The 20,568-nt window shown below is 35.1% G+C and overlaps 1 protein-coding gene across 4 annotated transcripts in view; it reads right to left on the bottom strand.

Moving 5' to 3' along the window:
• The window catches only part of DIAPH3 (diaphanous related formin 3), a gene marked incomplete at both ends in the record, with an annotated part of 549,577 nt that overhangs the window by 281,715 nt on the left and 247,294 nt on the right, over positions 1 to 20,568 (bottom strand). For all 4 annotated transcript variants that reach the window (XM_082675745.1, XM_082675746.1, XM_082675747.1 and 1 more), the window contains 2 exons: positions 3,237 to 3,331; positions 10,382 to 10,474. In XM_082675745.1, coding sequence (XP_082531871.1) covers positions 3,237 to 3,331; positions 10,382 to 10,474 — 188 coding nt within the window. The remainder of the gene's footprint in view (positions 1 to 3,236; positions 3,332 to 10,381; positions 10,475 to 20,568) is intronic.

Below are 20,568 nucleotides of genomic sequence, written 5' to 3'. Positions count from 1 at the left end.
CTCCCAATGGAGAAAGACCAAGGGAATACATATAATTATGCTTCTCTGTTAAACCATCCCTTAGACAAAGTCTATATAGATCCTCTGTATCAAAATATAATCAAAATATAATCGACTATAATAGTATTATAGCGAGTTAGTATACGGATATTAAAATTAAGAAAGAAAAGAGTGGTTGGTGCTCACAATTCCAAATTACACCATCTATAAACTCTGTACAAGCCCAAAGTCAAGTACAAATTATAATTAACCCTACATCATGCTGAATATATTTAAGGAGGAAAAAAAAACCCCAAAGGTGTTATTAGTTAAAAAATAATGTTAGAGAATGTTACATATCAAAGAGTTAGATCAAAGAACAAGTTTTTGACTCACTGTGTACCTTTGGACATAAACTTGATTGACTGGCCAAAAACAAACAAAAAAGTGGCAATTTAAGATCATCCCTAAAGAAAGTATTCACCATTAATACTATCAAACTGAATAAAAACAATAAAGGTATATGATTTTCCCATATAAACAGAAGCTTCCCTTAGTAGAATTGCCTGAGATCAAAACACCTGGTTATTAATATTTTCTTTTAATCATTCTAGTTGACATCTGATCTATTTATTACATTGGGCTTCTGAATTTCTTCAGCATCCTTTCAGATAATCATCATATCCCCTTAAGTATTTTTAGTTAATATATACTTAAGTTTTCATCTTTCATCACAAATTCATTAATTTTTCACTTCATTATTTTTGCTTTCTAAAGTAATGAAACTATTGTGATTTATAAGAGTACAGGCCCGACCTTCCTTTGTCTCTCCCTTTATCATATTTCCCATCCTAAGCTCCTATCGAACTAAATTCTTCAGTTGCCCCCACACACCCAGCTTTTCCCTCACAGGATCCCTCTGCTCTTTTCTACATACATGCCATATTCAACCTTTAAGGACACTTACACACAGATACGCACACTTAGCACATTACCTAGTTCTATCAACACAGCCATGTTTATCCTGTATTATAGTTATATATAAATGCCATCTCCCTTGCCACTCCAGAAAGGTAAAGTCTATGTCCGATTGAGCCTAACACCATGCCCTGCACATGGTGAGCACCATGAAATACGTGCTAAATTAATTAATTAATTAAAGACTGACGGGACAAAGGTAAATGGGTAACAATGAGGTGGAAAAATAACATGCAAAGATGACATCAATACTGACATCTTGTTATATATGAATAAATAACTAGATATGCCATAATAAGATCATGACAATGAACAAAGCCTACCAAAATAATGATTATTACAAAGTAATGCTTTTTCCATGCCCTGTTCAAAACAGGCAAGTTCTTCACTTTACAATTAGAAAGTATTTTTAAAATTAAAAACAAAACTTCAAATAGCATAAAATTCTTATTGTTAATGAATATTTGAAGACTTTGCATATGTCCAAACTAAATTTTTAGATTTTAAATTCATAAGATTGGTTTTATATTTAGCAAGTGTGATAACCAGAATAATGCCCCAATCCCACTAAAATGTTCACACCTAATCCCCAGAACCTGTGAAATATTAGGTTACATGACAAAGGGAATTAGGGTTTGGGATGGAATTAAAGTTGCTATCAGCTGACCCTAAACTAGAGAGATTATCCTGGATTATCCAATGTGCCCAATGTAATCACAAAGGTCATTAAAAGTGGAAGAGGGAGAGAATAACAGAGTAAGAGGAAGATATGACTATATAAGACAGGAACAGAGAGCTGCAACATTGCTGGCTTCGAAATTAAAGGGAGGCATCGACCAGCCAAGGAATGCGGGCAACCATGAGGAGCTGGAAAAGACAAAGAAATGAACTCTCCTCTGAAGCCTTTGGAAAGGAATGCAAGTCTGCTGACACCTGGACTTTGGCACGGTAAGGCCCACACCAGACTTCTGTTCTACAAAAATGTAATACATTTGTTTTATAGTAAGCCACTAGATTTGTGGTAAATTGTTAAAGCAGTAATAGTAAACTAATATATTAATAAATTATATGGAACTGAATGTTCTTAGGACATGAATTTTAAAATGCAAACTTTTTTCCATCTCAAACAACAAAAGCCACATGATCATCCAAAATATTCATATAATCAACTTAAAAGCTACTCTGTAAATATTTAACAAATACATTGTAAAAATTACATATGCATTAAGTAGAAATATTTTATTGAAGGGACTTGGAAATCTACTCTCAAGAACAAAGCACATTCATGATCAACAGGAATAAAGACAAAATGTAGTAAAGAGAAACTACTAGAGGAAAAAACAAATGCTTGAAAAAGGTTTGTTGAATTAGGTAGTTTATGAGTCTGAGACTCAGCACAAATCACTGATGGGATTATATATTACCACCACACTTAGAAGATGGGACAGACAAAACCAAGAACTTCCAAGGATACCACTTACTGATGGATTAAAACATCTAGAATATTTTTAATCAGTTGTTAACAATGGATTAAAACATCTAGAATATTTTTAATCAGTTTTTAAAATAACTAATAAGAATAAAAGACAGCAAACTGAAGATATTATTCTCTCACTGTATGATTTGTGGTCTGCTTCTCCAACTTTAAATTCTGTCAAGACATGCATTACTGTACCTTATGTATAGAATTCAGCAAGTAATTCTGAAACCATACTAGCATTCGTTAAATAATCCTGTGAGTAGAAAATATTTTAAAAATCTTCCAGCCTTCTGAATGATTCAGAATACCATGCAAACAAATTTCTAGAATTCATGGGAACACAAATGACTCAAGTAAGGGTTGTTAATCAAGGTAACTCTAAATAAAGAGAAAATTCCCTCAGTCTTCTATACCAAACAATAATATACCTTTATAAGACATATAAGCCCAAGAAAAATACATTCTATAAGGATTATACAAATAAATTTAAATTAGCATATTACTAGTCTTAACTGTAACATAAACGTACATATAAAAGTAAACAATTTGCCTTTCAAAAACAGTCATTTGAAATAATTGAAATGTAATCGTTTGATAGCATTATATTTAGTTTGCAGTTAAGAGAAGATGCAGAGCTTTATCTCCTGGCAATGCAGAAGTTATGCTCAAACTAATTATGCAGCAATGATTTTCCAGTTGAATGATTTAGTTTAAGAATTTTGCTTCACTTACAGATTTCTATTTAATGAGAAGCTTGCAATGAAATATTGGAATTTAAGTTCTCTGCCTGTTTGTTTACCTGAATCATAGATTCTCCCAACTGTGTTTCATCCACTTCCAATATCATCATTTTGATTTCCTCATATGGCACCCGAAAAGAACTCAGGAAGATTGCTAAGAGGAAGAGGAAAAAAAAGGTTAATAATGAAGAAGGTAAGAAAACAATTTGAGATGTAGTTCTATATATAAAATCAAAAATAATTCATAAAGTGAGAGATTTTAATTATTTAATATAATTACTGTGGGGGAAACTTTCATTAGCACATTTTATACCCTTCTCCAGTTTTAGAACTAGTGTTTAAACAACAGTCCTATATTATTATGCTGGTTCTGAGGTTGATTTTTAATGCTTAGTTATTAGCCTAACATAGGAATGGTGCCAATTTTGATGTGATTTTAGAAAACTGAAATATGTTTAGAACACTATAGAGATATCACATTGTAATGAAAAGAACCATAAAACCTCAATATGTACATGTAATATTTATCTACACATGTGTGTTATTAGCCTGCATAATGTCTTCTGGCCTTACTAAATAGTTCAGAAAAAAATTTTTTTTAAGAAAACTGCTAAGCAGTGCATTAACACTTTTCCAAGTTATAATAGCACTTCACTGTTCAGAAATATTGTAGACAATATGCCAGAGAAATACCTTTTTTATGTAACTAAAGCTTAAATATGCAATATTAGAACACAAATTTCAATGGAAAACTGTCCAAATGGACTAGATGGGATAATATGTTATTACTGAGAATTTCAACATTATTTCCATTTTTATACCTCATACATCTTATGTTAAAACACAATGATTTCAAAAGTATATAAGAATATTTTCATAGCATTAGATTTAATGCTTTTACTGTTTCCCCCCTTATTTGACTAGTATTATTGTTTCTTCTGTCCAGTGACAGATGTCACTTCTTGAACACACACAGACCTTGCTACCACTACCTACTACTTTGTTTTATATACCAAACATATCATTTCACTTGTAGGTATTTTCATATAAAAACACTATTTTACATAAGACAGAGAAAACATGATCTTTCTTGGAGTAAGGCTGTATTCCTGAGGATACCATGGATCAATTGCAGACGAACAACGAGAGCACCATCTGTGTTCTTATTATCAGCTTCATTCACACATTTTGAACTCACACATAAATGTGGGATAATAGTGCTAGAAATTATAAATGTGTATAACCCTCAATATCCCAAGCATAAGATGGAACAAAGGAGCTAAATGATATTGTAAAAGATAGAGATTAGTGGAATTATAAAAGGATAACCCCATTATAGACATTAGAAAGCACAAAAATATAATATATATATATATGATCTCAAAGAGATAATCAATGAATAATTGATAGGGAATAAAATCTAAATCTGTACATCATGTATAAAACAAGTTGCATATGATTGTAGGATTAAATATAAATATTAACAAATAGGAATACTAAAAGAAATTTAGCATGGCAAATTAGCTCATTTATGGTTAGAGAAGAACTTCTTAATCATAAAAATCAGTGAAAAACATATGAAAAGATTGATATCTGACAAAATAAAAAGAAAACACTAAAACAATTAAAAGCGCTTAAAACAATTAGAAAGCAAGGAAATTGAGGGGATGAACCTGCCTCAAAATTCAGAGGGCTTTCTCCCACTTCATTTAGAAAACAGTGAGGTCCAAATAGGAAAATGAGAAAAATGTATGAAAACGCAAAGGAATAAGAAAAAAGTTACAAAAAAATAATAAATAATATGTTAAACATCAGAAGTAAGCAAATTGAGAAGGCAAATTGTTAAGATAGTACCTGTATTGCAAACTTAGAAAGATAGTAAGATTAATCAGAATCCTTAAAATTCCCTTTGAGAGACAGTAAATTCTACTCAAGAAACCTAACCATGGACACAATAACAAAACGTAGAAAAGGTTATAATGTTAAATAGCAAGATTAAAAGGAAAGAATTATACCAAGGCATAATATAGTAATTGAGAGAAAGAAATTATAGTTTTGTATTTCAGGCAGCATGGCAAAGTAGACAGAGAACCTTGAAATATTTCTTAAAAGTTATTTTTTATCTTAATCTTAAATCTATTTCTGAGCTGTTAGTGAAAGAAAGGAAAATAGAAATCCTGGAGAAAATGAAATAATTACTTAAAGAAATGAAAGAAAAGTTTGAAACACTGGACAGGAAAGAAAAGAACATTATGAAAGAGAAACAAAGATTTGAGGGAGAAAAAAACTTTAAAAATAAAAACATATATATTTAGCTACTGAAATGGAAAACTCACATGGATTAGACATCAGATAAAGAGAAAATTGGTGACATAGGCAGAGAAGCTACCCAAAACACAAAGACAAAGAGATGGAAAAGTACTAGGTTAAGAGACATAGAAGATGAGTAAGGACACCTAAAAATGTCTTCCTGGAGTTCCAAAAGGAACACATGCACATACACAGACGCATGCACGCGCGTGCGTGCGCACACGCACACGCACGCACACACACACACACACACACACCAGGGAAGAAGGATATTTAAAGAGAAAATGTCATTTTCCAGAATTTTAGAGAGAGACAAATCATCAGAACAAGGAGGCTCAACAAGTCCTAAACATAATTTTTTCTTTAAAGCTACATTAGCTTCTTGTAAAACACCAAGCATGGGAGAGTTTGTACAGTGGGAACACTCAAGCTTTGATACTGGAAGAGAAAATTGGTACGAATGCAGAACAGGTATATATACTTAGGGTAGAGGTATACTTAGAGAAAAGCCAAACTTTTTCTGTAAACGGCTACATGGTAAATATTTTAGGTTTGTCACAACTACACAACTCTGCTATTGCAGAGTCTGTCTGCAACTACTCAACTCTGCTATTGCAGCCCCCAAAGCAGCCATAGATAATATGTAAAAGACAGCCCTGGCTAAGTTCCAATAAAACCTGTTTAAAAAAGCAGGCAATGGACGACATTTAGCCTGAGAACTATAGTATGCCACACCCTTAATATCATCAAAAGTAGGAAACAACCCAGAGGTCGAATGAAATAAAGTATAATATTCAAAGAATGTTATACACACTAAACTGCAATGAAAATGAATACACTACAGCTAGATGAATTAACATGGTATGATTTTATACATGTAATATTCAATATTAGTCAAAACCAACAACTTATTGTTTAGGAACATGTATGTGGTTGGTAAAACTGTAGAGAAAAAAGGAAGGGAATATTTAACTCAAGATTCAGGTTAAGGTTACTTCTCACAGGAAGGGGGATAAGATTAGAGAGGGTCATATATAAGTCCCTAAGTATCAGTAATGTTCCATTTCTTTAGGTATGAATGTTTGATTTATATATCATGCATTTCATATATTCTCTCGTATGTATAATACATCATAACAATATATTTAAAACAAATTTAAATGAATAATATGAAAACAAAATGCATCTGGTGGAAAATGGTGACATACTGTGTGGTAAAGGATTAAGTTTACCCAAGTAAGGTCTGGCTCCTATGAGGTATTCTGTAAGCCCTAATGCCCTGTGCGAAAAAAGTGTCTTTGTTTACTGGGGGCATTCACTGGACCACACCAGACAGTTTATGCTAATAATGTGATTTATGGTGGGGGCTTTGGGTCACACAATATTAGCCTGAACTGTGGAGGGGCTGGGAACTAAGGCCATCATATGGGGGTTCAGCTATAATCAAGACCCAGTAAAAACTCTGAACACCAAGGCTAGGGTGAGCATCTCTATTGGCAATAATCTGTGAGAACTGTCACACATCATTGCTGGGAGAAGCTACTACTGTCCATGGCTCCACTGGGAGAGGACAGCTACAAACTTTATGCTTACAACTCTCCTGGACTCTGCCCCACATGCCTCTTCCCTTTGCCAATTTTAATCTGTACCATTTTGCTCTAATAAACTATAACCATGAGTAAAACAGCTTTCAGTCAATTCTGTGAGTCCTTCTAACAAATTATCAAACTTAAGAGTGGTCTTGGGGACCCCCAAATTTGCAACTGGTGTCAGAAGTGAAGGTAGTCTTGGGGACCCCCTAACTTTGCAAATAAAACAACTATATGATCTCACTTATACAATTACGTAACTATATAAACATAAATAACATAATGTACAATTAATAATACATGTTTAACAACATACAATTATACATGAAAGAAAAAATTAAATGTGAATAGAAAAATCTACTTTGCAGACAGACGTAACTTATTCCTTAACTTTCTTCTATATTTGTAATTCATCCACTACTTTCAGGTATTATTCCATAATTAACATATATATTAAACAGATATATTTATAAAGATTGAACTATGTTTTTTTTATAGTTTATGAATAAGTTTTGGGGAAAACATTTGCTATAACTAAGGGCAAATAAACTACAGAAGAGTTGAAAATGGCCTAATGCATAACACAAATCAGAAAATAAGCATAGACCTTTAAAAAAATTTTTAAGTTATTGAGAATAATGAGATACTCATTTAAAGCTTAAAAAATATCCATTAAACTGAATCTTTGTACTAGCATGCATTTTATCCTTCAAAATGTGATTATATTGACCCCAGTGGGAAGCTTTGAATGCAGTGAAGGAGTGTAAAGTGTGCAGATTTTGGAACCAGGCACACATGTTTTTTGCAAGGGAACTTACAAATATGTAAACCTTTACATTAAGTCCTAGGTTTCAGGGTTCCTCCCTTTATAGCTCTACTACCCACTCCAAAAAATCTGGTAAAGCATATGAACCTTGTAAAACTCCTGAGCCATCTCTTGATCCTAGAATGGCTAGAATTCTATCTTTTAAACTGAGCCCAGAGTCTGCCAAAACCTTTACAAACTCAAAATATAGGGACCCCAACCCACCTTTAAATAAATAGGTAAATAAATCTGTGGATTTTAGATCCTTTCTGCAAAACTCTGTGAAATATTTCAGTTAAGGGAAATCTAAGAGAAAGTATCTTAGATTTCTAAGTGATATGATAGAGTCTTGTCACCATCACAAGACTCTTCTCAGAATTCAGTATCTCAGAAGACTCTGAATTTCCTAGACAAAAACCAGCTGTGAATCAGACTATAATTACAGTAAAGATTATAGGCTGCTAAAGCTTCTTAAAGCTTAAATCATAACACTTGCTACAATCAGAGAGGGTAAGAATAATCTGAGATGGATTACCTCATAATATGATGACCTGGTATGAATTCTGACCTTTTGATCTTATACATTAAAACATGTATAACAATTAAATGAATGAATACATATGCCCTAGATACAGCAACCCAGACAACAATATCCTTCTTTATGATAATATAATTTTGTTATCTCTAAACAGGAATAAATATGCCCTATACCTACTGGCCATTTTCAAAATCAGCAATCTTTTTCAAGTCACTGAACTGCTACACCCACCAGATACCCTACTTACAATGTCAATACTACTACCTACATGATGAGACTGTAGTAAAGGTTAAAGAGCTAAATACAGAACTAGCACACCAGCTATTACAATTAAATTTGAAATCCCATTTAGCACATGTGTGTAATATGTAAGTAGAACCCTATTCAACAAGTCAAGTATTCAACTTTGAGATGGCTATTTAGGCTATCTTATCATGGCTAACCCATCTAAAAAGAATTATACTCAAAATGATATTTCTTTAGGACACCTACCTAACAAGACAATTTGTAACGCAGGTCATAAACATTTTTCAAGACAAAAATCAACTTTCAAATCACAGAGTATAGAACTTTTTGACATTATCTAAGTTACTAATGCTTTTAACAGAGACAATGTTCCTTTAAGAGGGAAATGCCCTGAAATATCTGTATCACATAACAAACCCCAAAATTTCACTGGTCTAACCTCCCCTGCAAAACATATTTCTAATTCAGACTACATGTCCATCACACACCAGGAAGACAGGCTCTTTTACTTATCATCCTCATATCAGGATGATGAACACCACTCTGGGTGCGGAGCAGAGAGCATTGCTCCCATCAGCAATTAACGCTTCCACACATAAGTTACCTCATCCCCATTGATATTTTCATTGGCCCAAGCAGGTCACATGGTACCACCTAACTTGAAAGGGGCAGGTATGTGCCCAGAAATAGAAAATTGTGTATTGGCCAATAGCACTAATGTCTGCACACTGCCCGTGGGGATTCTGTCAGGCTTACACTGCAGACAAGAGATGGCCCTCTGCCATAATGAGTTGCAAAACAAGAGGGTTCCAAACATTTCACAAAAGGAATGTCAACTCTGCCTTCTCTGTACACTAACTTAACTCCCTCTTTAATCAATAGCATGGATCTTTATCCTCTCATCAAGAATTGTTTTGTCCCAATACTTGCAAAAAGCTCACTTGAGGAATGTAATAATTGAAAAGCAGACTAAAAGCCATGTTAGCTCTTCATGCCTCTAGATTCTCCACATTTTATCCCTCTTATAGCATCAGAAAAGTAATATATCCAGATCATACTATCTCAGTTCCAAATAGAACTATCTTTGATGCATTTAAGATGCAGTTAGAAATCAGTCAAAAGCAAAACTATTTGCCCTCTTCTCCCACAATAATTCAGTCAGGAAAACAATTCAATACTAAGAATTTAGCTCCTGTAACAATAATTAAATCTAAAATATTTCCAGTCAGTACTTTTGAGGAAAGGCTTTGAACTGCTCAGTTGGGATAACAGAATTCATTTTAATCATCATCCTTATTTCCATTAACATTCCAACCTCCTTTGTGTGTGATCAAGTATCACAAATAATAGAGATTCAGCGGTATACAAGAAATAATCCACCACCAATATTTTTCAAAATATTATGTCATCACCTAAATTCCATAATTCTTTACTGTTATACTTAAAAGAAAGACTTTAAAGGGTAGGTCTCTTTTCAGTTACGGGAAATATATTTCCCTTTCTTAGTTTTATCTTCTAATATGCATTAATCTTTTGAAGAATTTAACTCATAATTTACCTAAAGAAAAGGAAAATTATCTTTGAATTTATTATAAATAATAATAAAATTAACATAAAATGAAAAGCAAGTCAAAAAGATAATGAAATAATTTAAACGAACCAGTGTGTTCAGTGGTGTGTTTCACTAATTTAATTGTATTGAAATCTGATACTTACAAAGGTTCTGGGCAACTTTAGAATCTAGAAATTTAAGTTCTTTAATTCTTCTCTTAATAGCTTTCTTCTCTTCAAAATCTTCTTCTCTTCTCTCTGTAAAATCAAGGACAGATCCATGTTAAGGGTGGTAGGCACTCAATTGCCAAAAGACAGGATATGAACTTTGTAATAAAAGAATCTAAAAAAAGATATAAATCATTTAAATCAGTTATAAAAATAATAGAATAATAGATATCCCAAGACCTAAACTATTTCAGATAGGGAGTGGCGGCTCTTTCCCTAGAAAAACTACTAAGAGTAAATATTTAGAGGTCTAAACAGCAAAAACAAAAACAAAGCTGATGTGCACTATGGAAACCAATGCTATCAGGTGAAGAATAAGTACAGTTAGCTCCTTTGAACAATGTACAGTACACAATTATAAAAGTAAATGTATTACACTTAGGATAGGTTAAGGAGTTAGCTCTAAGACCGCTAAACAAAGACAAACACCTAGCTGTTTTACGTTTGATATACCTTGTTCATTTAAAAAGACAGCTCATGTAAAACTTGAAGAGTAGAATGTTTACAATTCGTTTTCCAAATCTTAGAAAAATATTCAAATTTTGATAATCAACCTACTGTATCTGAGCTTTTAAAACTCAGCAAATGCACTTAACCTCTCTGTCTTTGCTAAAAAATAAGTAAGAGAATAAATACATCATGCTAAACAACAATATATGAACTGTGATTATAGCACAGCACGTGAGAGTCAAGGTTAACAGCTGTAACCTATAAAGCGATCCTGTCATCTTTCCTCTCGTCTCTTTTGCATACGTTGACAGCACTTCTGATGAACGTAAGTCATCTTTACAAAATTAGGATCTTGATAACAAAGAACACGGATCAAACTGTTTAGTTAGATACGTACAAATAAATCACAAATGTTGAGGAAGAATAACTTCGAAAACAATCTTCACATACAAGATAGCACATTATAATTAAATTCTTTGTATATCAGAAAAGCATTATAATTACATGTTTAGGTACACAGTGTGAAATAGGGATCAAATTTTATACTTTTCAAAATGTTTATTAACTAATTATCTCTATGATTTTATGAATAATCAACCATCTTTCTCAACTGATTTTATATTACACTTTTAGTCTATGTGTTTTCCTGGACTTCTAATTCTGCTCCACTGTTCCATGTACTACTCTTGTGCTATTATCATTCTGTCTTAAGCACTATAGGATTTATGATATATCTTACTATATAATTGGCTGTTCAAATTACTTTTCTTCCTTTTCTAAACTTGCTTCACTTTTCTCATTTATTTTTCCACAGGAACCTTAGAGTAATTCCGAAGTTCCAAAAATAAAATCCACTTGAATTGTATTTGAATTGCAAGGCATTTGTAAACAGATTCAGGCAAATTTGATACGTTGACAATTTCTAAACTTCCTAATCATGAACATGACATGTGTCTATAACTTTTTAACTTAACACAGTACTCTGCGTAGGCATCCTGTACATTTATTGTTAGTGTTAGGTATCCTAAGTATGTCTATTACACTCCTATTATACTCCTGGGGGTACTGATTAATTCTACATTTCCCCACTATACTTTGCAACTAGTTACTGCTGGAATACAGAAACTGTTGAATTTTACATATATGTTTTATAATCATTCACTTTACTTATTTATTCTTTCATTCAAGTAAGAAGTATTTATTAAGCACCAACTAAAAAAGACCATGCTAGACAAAATGGAGATGTCTTGACCTCAAAGAATTTAAGGACCAATAGAGAGGACTGCAAAGTAAATGGCAATTACAGTACATAGATATATCTTCAGTGTTTGGGTAAGAACCACAGGATATTAAAGAAAATTAACCTATACTTGCCAGAGACAGTCTTCATGGAATGAATGATATCTAAGCAACAGCTAGAAAGCGAAAAGAAGTTAGTCAGGTGAGAAAGTTTTAGGGTGCGGGAAGGAAGGACACAGACAGATAACGGAAAGATAGTGTTTCAGGTTCTGCAAGAACTTGAAGGGCACAGAAAGAATTAAGAATAATAAGAGCTGGGGTCTTCCCTGGGGGGCGCAGTGGTTGAGAGTCCGCCTGCCGATGCAGGGGACACGGGTTCATGCCCCAGTCCGGGAAGACCCCACATGCCGCGGAGCGGCTGGGCCCATGAGCCATGGCCGCTGAGCCTGCGCATCCGGAGCCTGTGAACGGGAGAGGCCACAACAGTGAGAGGCCCGCGTACCACAAAAAAAAAAAAAAAAAAAAAAAAAAAAGAATAATAAGAGCTGAACTTCCTTGGCAGCGCAGTGGTTAAGAATCTGCCTACAAATGCAGGGGACACGGCTTTGATCCCTGGTCCAGGAAGATCCCACATGCCACGGAGCAACTAAGTGCATGCGCCACAGCTACTGAGCCTGTGCTCTAGAAACCGCAAGCCACAACTACTGAGCCTGCGTGCCACAACTACTGAAGCCCACGTGCCTATAGCCCATGCTCCACAATAAGAGAAGCCACCGCAATGAGAAGCCCGCACGCCACAACAAAGAGTAGCACCAGTTCACCGCAACTAGAGAAAGCCCGTGCGCGCAACGAAGACCCAACGCAGCCAAAAATAAATAAATTAATTAATTAATTAAAGAAGAAGAACAAAGAATATTGGGTGTAAATAAATGACACCAGAAATTAATCAGACATCAGATCATGCAAGACCTTTTAAGCCATGATAAGAATTCTGGCTTTTATCCTCCGAGCAACATGGAGCCGGTGAAGGCTTAAGCATGAGAGAGACATCAAAAGAACTGAATTATAGAAAAAACTCAGCTTACTGAAGGTGTATTGAAAGAGTGGCAAAAATAATTGTAGAAGGGCAAGACAGAAGGGAGTTGTAGTAATCCAAATGAGAAAAAAATGGGACCTCACCCAGACCACCAGGATGGAGAGAATAGATGAGCCCTCAAAGCAGAATCCAGTCCAGACCCATCTCTTGAGTTCCAACTTGACTATCCAACTGCCTAGTCTCACACCTCTACTTGGATGTCTAATGGGCACCTTCAACTTCACGTGTCCAAAACCCACATTCACACACCTCCATGCTGCTCTTCCTGGAATTTTCCTCATCTTAGAAATGGGAATGCTCTTATTGCAATTGCTCAAGTCACAAAGCTTGAAGTCATCCTCTTTCCATTAACCCAAAACTACATTTAGTCCATCAGTGAACCCCATCAATTCTAACTCTAAAATATTCACTAAAATTTAGTGTTAAATTTAAAATTTAATATTCACTAAAATAAGCAGGGGCTACTATACTCCCCTGCTTGTGGCTACCATCCTTTCTCACCTGGATCACAATTGCTTTCTAACTAGTCTCCCCATTTCCAAGTTTAACCAACTGCAGTCTCTTCACCACAACGCAGCAAAAGACTCCTGTTAAACCTTAACAGAAAAGGTTTACTTCTCTCACTTCCTTATACAGAATAGCACCCCAACCCCCGCCCAGTATTTTCTATCAACATCACTCTGCCTTTTTTCTCCTCCAAAGCACTTACTCCTCACATATCATAAATCTGATACTGTCTCTCTTCTCCCATTAGAAAGCAAGTTGCTAGAGGCAGGAACTTTGTTCACCGTTGTATGCTGAGCATCAAGCCTGGAACATAACAGAAGCTCAGTAAATGTCTGTAGGTATGTACGTACCTGCAGACTAAAGGAGAAAGAAGGATTTAAGTAACCAGGCAGATGATGATGGTGCTGTTTATTTAATTCAGCAACAAATGAGGAACAGTTTTGACCTAGTCCAGTTTTAAACATGTGTAGTTTGAGGAGCTCTTTTATCTCCACATAGTCATGTACAAGAGGCAGCTGAATGTACAGAAGAGAAACCTGAAACAGTGATACAGGTATCAGTCCTAATAATTATTCTACTGACTGTCACAGGTTCTCCAGGTATCAGCAAATAATGACACATTTGTCTCCTTATTCCTAGTATTGAAATCTTTTCCTTGTCTTGTTATACTGGTTAAAATTTTTAGATGAAGGTGAGTAAAAATTTTATTAGTGAACTTCCTTTCCTCAACCTGACCAAATGGCAATCCTTTACTCGTTAGAAAATGTATACATTTTATTTTCCTATCTTTATCCTCAAGAAAAAGGCTGATTCTAAGTTTTTAAAAATCAGTTTATTTCTCAACAGCAGTAACCTGCCACATTCTGAAACATTTTCTGGTCTACATAAAGAAAAAAGTCAAAGAAACGAATAACCTTAAATTTTAAATAATATTGACTGAACATCTACTAGGCATTGCACTGAACACTTTCTGTTGCACTTGCTTATATAATTCTCATAAGAGTAATACTATTTCTGTGACTACTATCATCATCATCATAATCATGATGAGAAAGATAATGCTTAAGGTAAGTAGCTTTAAAAGCAACAGATCTGATAAAAGAATAAGGGTCACTACACTTTGACTCTAATATTCTTTCCACTAGTTGTAAAATATGTTAGGTGTCACATTAAAAAAAAGAAAAAAGTTTATCTAGCAATCTTGACCACTTTAACCTGCAAATCAGAAACTGAAGCAATTTTAACCAATTCGGCTTTTTTATAAAAACGACAAATTAGACTCTTATTGAGTTTAATGTATCAGCATACCCATAATGCAATGAAATCATGGCTTTCTCCTCTCTTATCTGCTCCATATAGTCAAAGGATGGCTGGGGAAAGATGGAATGGAAATAGGGTAAAGGGGGGAAGAAGCAGAGTTTTCTAAGACAGAAAACAAGATTCAAAAAAAAAAAAAAAAAGGTAGAAATATGCTTATGTAGATATGAAACCAGATAATCAGTTTATTATCCAAACAGACTGATTTGGTTAAAATCTTTCATACTGAGAAATAATGAAAAGTACTGCTGGGGAAAAAACACAGCCAGATAATGGACTGCCTCAAATCAGAGTAAAACCAGTGAAAATGTTTATGCAAATGTCACTGATAAAGCAGAAAATACATGTTGACAACAACAGGGATGCATTAAAGAGGAATAAGAATAAAGGAGGCTGTTTAGCGGGAATGAAATTTTTTCACAAAATCCTGTTTCAGTTTCCCATGCTGACAGTATCTCTGTGGAATACTAGCCAGGAGAATGCAGGGTCCTGCAGGGAACTCAGGCTTGGAATCTCAATGCCACGTTCTGCCATCCTGGCCCCACAGAGTACCAGACACAGTCCACTGTGGCTTACATCCCTCACCTGGAGACACTGGCCCTCTAAGGACTTGTGAGAATGAAGTGAAATGATCTTTACCTTCCTGAAACCATCCCCTACCTCAGCAGTGACAGAGAAAAAAGGGATAAGAAACAGAGTGCCTGACCACAGCTCAGGAGCCCAGAGGCGAGCACATTTTAGATTCATCCCATCCACTGGTGGAGCTCCTATTCTAAACCCAGTACCAACACATTTTCACTAAAAGACTAGCTCTCCTCAAGTATGAGTCATAAAGTCAGATTATTAGTGCCATCTGTACTTGTGATCTAGCTTTTCTGCCATTAGAAGTCCGTGTTTAACCTTACTTCCTAGAGATGTTGAGTAAGGCTACATTCTTCCGAGAGAAGATTAATCCTGTTCAAGAATGGTTCTGATCACTAACACAGCATATGCCGCATTTCATGAGGGTTTTATGTCAGAAAGAAGTCAAAGATGGCAAAACTCTTTGTTGCCGAGAGCTATGAACTGAAAAAGTCTTTTTTAATTACATTTTCTCTTTATTCTTTTCCTATTTTCAAAGTTTCAAAAATAGCAGCAAAATTATATAAAGAATCTCCTTTCAAAATCTTTTCTTTCATACTAAATTTTCCATTAAATATCACAGTTCCATGGTACATGGTTATACATCTTACTCTAGTTCATTTTCCATTATTTTCTAATCAGATTGATTAAAAATGTGACCTTTTTCTAGGAATAGGATTCCACATAAATTTTACAGTACATTATTTAACCACTGCAAACAATTCTAGAATATGCACAATTCTAGAATATGCACAATTCTCACAATTCTAAACGTGTGAGTACCTAGTAGAAGCACAAAATGTAATAAATACTATAGTTTCTCTTTCCACAGTTGAGTATTTTAAATCAGTAAATGTGAATAATAATTTTTTATTCTATTTTTGTCAGAGCTTCCTGGGTAACTATCTTATGACAACGTTTTTAAAATACTAAGCATTTTAATTTTTTCTGGTTTTCATTTAGTACAAGTGCTATTAAATTTTACATGTTGTATGTTTAAAATAAATTACCTTTTTTTTGTTCATTAGATTATTATAGCACTAGCCTTCAGAGGATAAAAGGAAGTGACTGAATGATTAAATAACCATTCTCTATGACACTGAAAGAAGCCAATAAAAATCATCTCAACTACAGAAATAAAGCGAACATAAATCATATGATTAGGAAATGAAAACTGAGGCCTACCACAACCTTCAAATAGGGTGAAAGGTGGGGGCAGGGAGAGAGCTATAAACTAGAGATTATTTGCACAATTGTGGTTGTTTTTCTTCCTGACTTTTCTAACTACTGAGGTTCTAAGAGGCCAATAAAGAGTATCAAAAATTTATTGGGCCGAAATTTAGAAGCAAACAGCCCTTGAATATGAAGTTTAACTACCTCATCTATCAGTGAGGAAACCTAAGTAGAGAAAATATGAGTTACTTGCACGAAGTCACACAAAGGCCTCAGCTGTCACCAGATCCCAGACAAGAACACTGACCACTGCATCACAGGCCCAGAGCAGCTCTGGGACAGGGAATCTGCAGCAGGAAAACAGTCTGCAACCAAGCTCATAAGAGAAAGTTAACTCCCCAAGTGTTGCTTTTTCAGGTAATGGAATTTTCCCTTGCTGCACATGTTTACTGGGAGAGCAGGTGAGGCAGTGAGTGGACCCGGGGAAGGAAGAGAAATGCTTGGTCTCCTGAACACAATGAACAGAATTTAAAGTTATGGAAAAAAACTATACTTCCAAAGGGAAAGTTGAGAATTCACCATCACTACTCTCACATGGTGGCTCCCTTTGGACGAGGCTCAGTTATTCAGCTATGTGGGGTAAACGGAATGGAAGTCTTAGGGGTGGTATTGAGAACAGGTGAATGGTTGAGAAAAGAAAGCAGATTTCTGAGAGTTAGTACTGCTGGAGTTGTGATAGGACGATATGGTTTCAAGGAAGGTTTAGGCAGCTCGAAGATAGAAGATACATACAAAATCCATAGAAAAAAGTGAAAACTTGGAATAAATTAGCATTTTTTAAGTTGGCACTATCCCCTTGGCAAAATATCAAAGTAAACACTTTGGTACTGAAAACTATAATTGTATAAATAGCTTTAGTCATATCTGTCAATGGTTTGATCTGTCAAACCCAGTTTTAATATTTCTAGGCACAAAAATAAATGGCTATGTGCCTAACTGCAAAGAAAATAAATAGGGCAGAAACAGATTTTTTTTTACTCAAATATTAATATATGACTGCCATAACTAATCAGAGCATTTTACTAGCAAAAAGATATCTGTTTGGCAACCCAAGGCTAAGAATTATATAGTATATAAGAAGACTAGTTGAACCACTAAATAAAATCTTATGGAATAGATGATTTCAACATCAGTAACGATCAAAAGTATAGCAAATAAATGCACATTTCTCTATACAATTAGAAGACAAGGGTATAAAACAACTTTTCTTGAAGGACTTTTTCTCTATAACTCAAGTCCTATATGGATAAGGGAGAAGGATTTCACTACTTAACAAGCCTTGAACTAGAGGTGTAGGTAGATTTTTTTTTTAAACGATGTACAAAAGGATTATTAAGGCATTGAGAATACACTTTATAAAAAACTTAAAACATACACTTCAAAGTGATCACATGATTTCTACATACTTAACTAAAAGCACTTTGTTTTCTATGTCTCTTTTTCCTTTATGAAAAAACAAGCTGATCAAAACAAACTGTTATAGAAACTACTTCATCTCTAAGGACCTTTGCAACCACAGAAATAACCAATATTGCTCATCTCAAAAGTATTACCACTACAAACTAAAAGAACCACTTTCTTCAGGTTCCCTTGTGTGAACACCCCTTCATGACCAAAGACTTAAATAGCAAAAAAACAGGAGTTCAAACCAAATAAAATTATCAACACCCTTCAAAATCACATATTCAACAACTTTTTTTAACTCAACAAGCTTTGCTGGGGTGAAAAATAACCCTAGGACAGTTAAGCCTATTTATCATGTATATCTTAGTGTTAATTGTTTTAATTAAATTAGTTACAAATTGAGATGAGTTCTGATTGCATAAACCACAGGTATGAGGGAAGAAAGTAAAAGGAATCACTCAGCTACCAGAGAATGAAGCCCATTCTCACATGATCTTTCTTGGCTCATCACAACTTCTTATAAAAACATCCCTAAATTGTATCCTCAAAATCTCCGCACTATAAGGAATGTTTCTAGAACCTACCCCTATGAATTATTTCTGAATGTTGCTGTTTCCCATTCATAGAATAATATGTGTATTCATAAAAAATAATTTTTCTAACTATTGTTTTTGCCAGTACAAGCTACTCCCATATATCCTCTGATGATATTACAAAGTAGAAATATACCTCTGCTAAAGAAATTACAAAGCAAAGAATAAAAGTTAATGTATGACATGCTAATGCATACACAAGAGAATCAACTGAAGGGGAAAAGAACCTTATTATGAAAAGAATGAGAACTCAGTGTACATTCCTAATTTAAAAGAAGGATTAAGTCCAAATGAGGACACAGGTAATTCAGGATATCTAGCATGCTGTAGAATGGAAAGATTTAATAAGCCAACTTATTAGTATTTGTACACACAGTGCTAAGTAACCTGGGAACAGAAAAAGTAACAATAAATTATATTAACTGACAGATATAAAGCCATGCCATATTAAATAGGGAGAAGGTCGATGCTCTCACTCCCTCTTTCGAGAACACCGGAATCACAACTAACTGCTGAACAATCATCGACAGGAAGACACTGGAACTCACCAAAAAAGACACCCCACATGGAAAGACAAAGGAGAAGCCGCAATGAGATTGTAGGAAGGGCACTTTCAAAATAAAATCAAATCCCATAACTGCTGGGCGGGTGACTCACAAATTGGAGAAAACTTAGACCACAGAAGTCCACCCACTGGAGTGAAGGTTCTGAGCCACACGTCATGCTTCTGAACCTGGGAGTCTGGCAACGGGAGGAGGAATTCCTAGAGAATAAGACTTTGAAGGCTAGTGGGATTTGATTGCAGGATTTCGGCACAACTAGGGGAAACAAAGACTCCGCTCAGGGCACACAAAATGTAGTGAGCGCATCAGGACCCAGAGGAAGGAGCAGTGACTCCATAGGAGACTGCACCAGACCTACCTGCTAGTGTTAGAGGGTCTCCTGCAGAGGCGGGGGTGGATGTGGCTCACCAAAGGACAAGAAAACTGGCAGCAGAAGTTCTGGGAAATACTCCTTGGCGTGAGCCCTCCCAGAGTCCACCATTAGCCACAACAAAGAGCCCAGGTAGGCTACAGTGCTGGGTAGCCTCAGGCCAAACAATCAACAGGGAAGGAACGCTGCCGCACCCATCAGCACACAAGCAGATAACAGTTTTACTGAGCTCTGCCCACCAGAGCAACAGACAGCTCTACCCACCACCAGTCCCTCCCATCAGGAAACTTCCAAAAGCCTCTTAGATAGCCTCATCCACCAGAGGGCAGACAGCAGAAGCAAGAACTACAATCCTGCAGCCTCTGGAACAAAAACCACATTCACAGAAAGATAGACAAGATGAAGAGGCAGAGGGCTATGTACCAGATGAAGGAACAAGATAAAACCCTAGAAAAACAACTAAATGAAATGGAGATAGGCAATCTTCCAGAAAAAGAATTCAGAATAATGATAGTGAAGATGAGGCACTATGGAAAAGAATGGAGGCAAAGATCGAAAAGATGCAAGAATTGTTTAACAAAGATCTGGAAGAATTAAAGAACAAACAAACAGAGATGAACAATACAATAAACGAAATGAAAAATACCCTAGGAGAAATCGATGGCAGAATAACTGAGGCAGAAGAATGGATAAGTGACCTGGAAGACAGAATGGTGGAATTCACTGCTGTG

This window comes from Grampus griseus (genome assembly GCF_964374135.1).
Source record: "Grampus griseus genome assembly, chromosome: 18".
NCBI lineage: Eukaryota > Metazoa > Chordata > Mammalia > Artiodactyla > Delphinidae > Grampus > Grampus griseus.
This window is presented reverse-complemented; position numbering and strand designations above follow the sequence as displayed.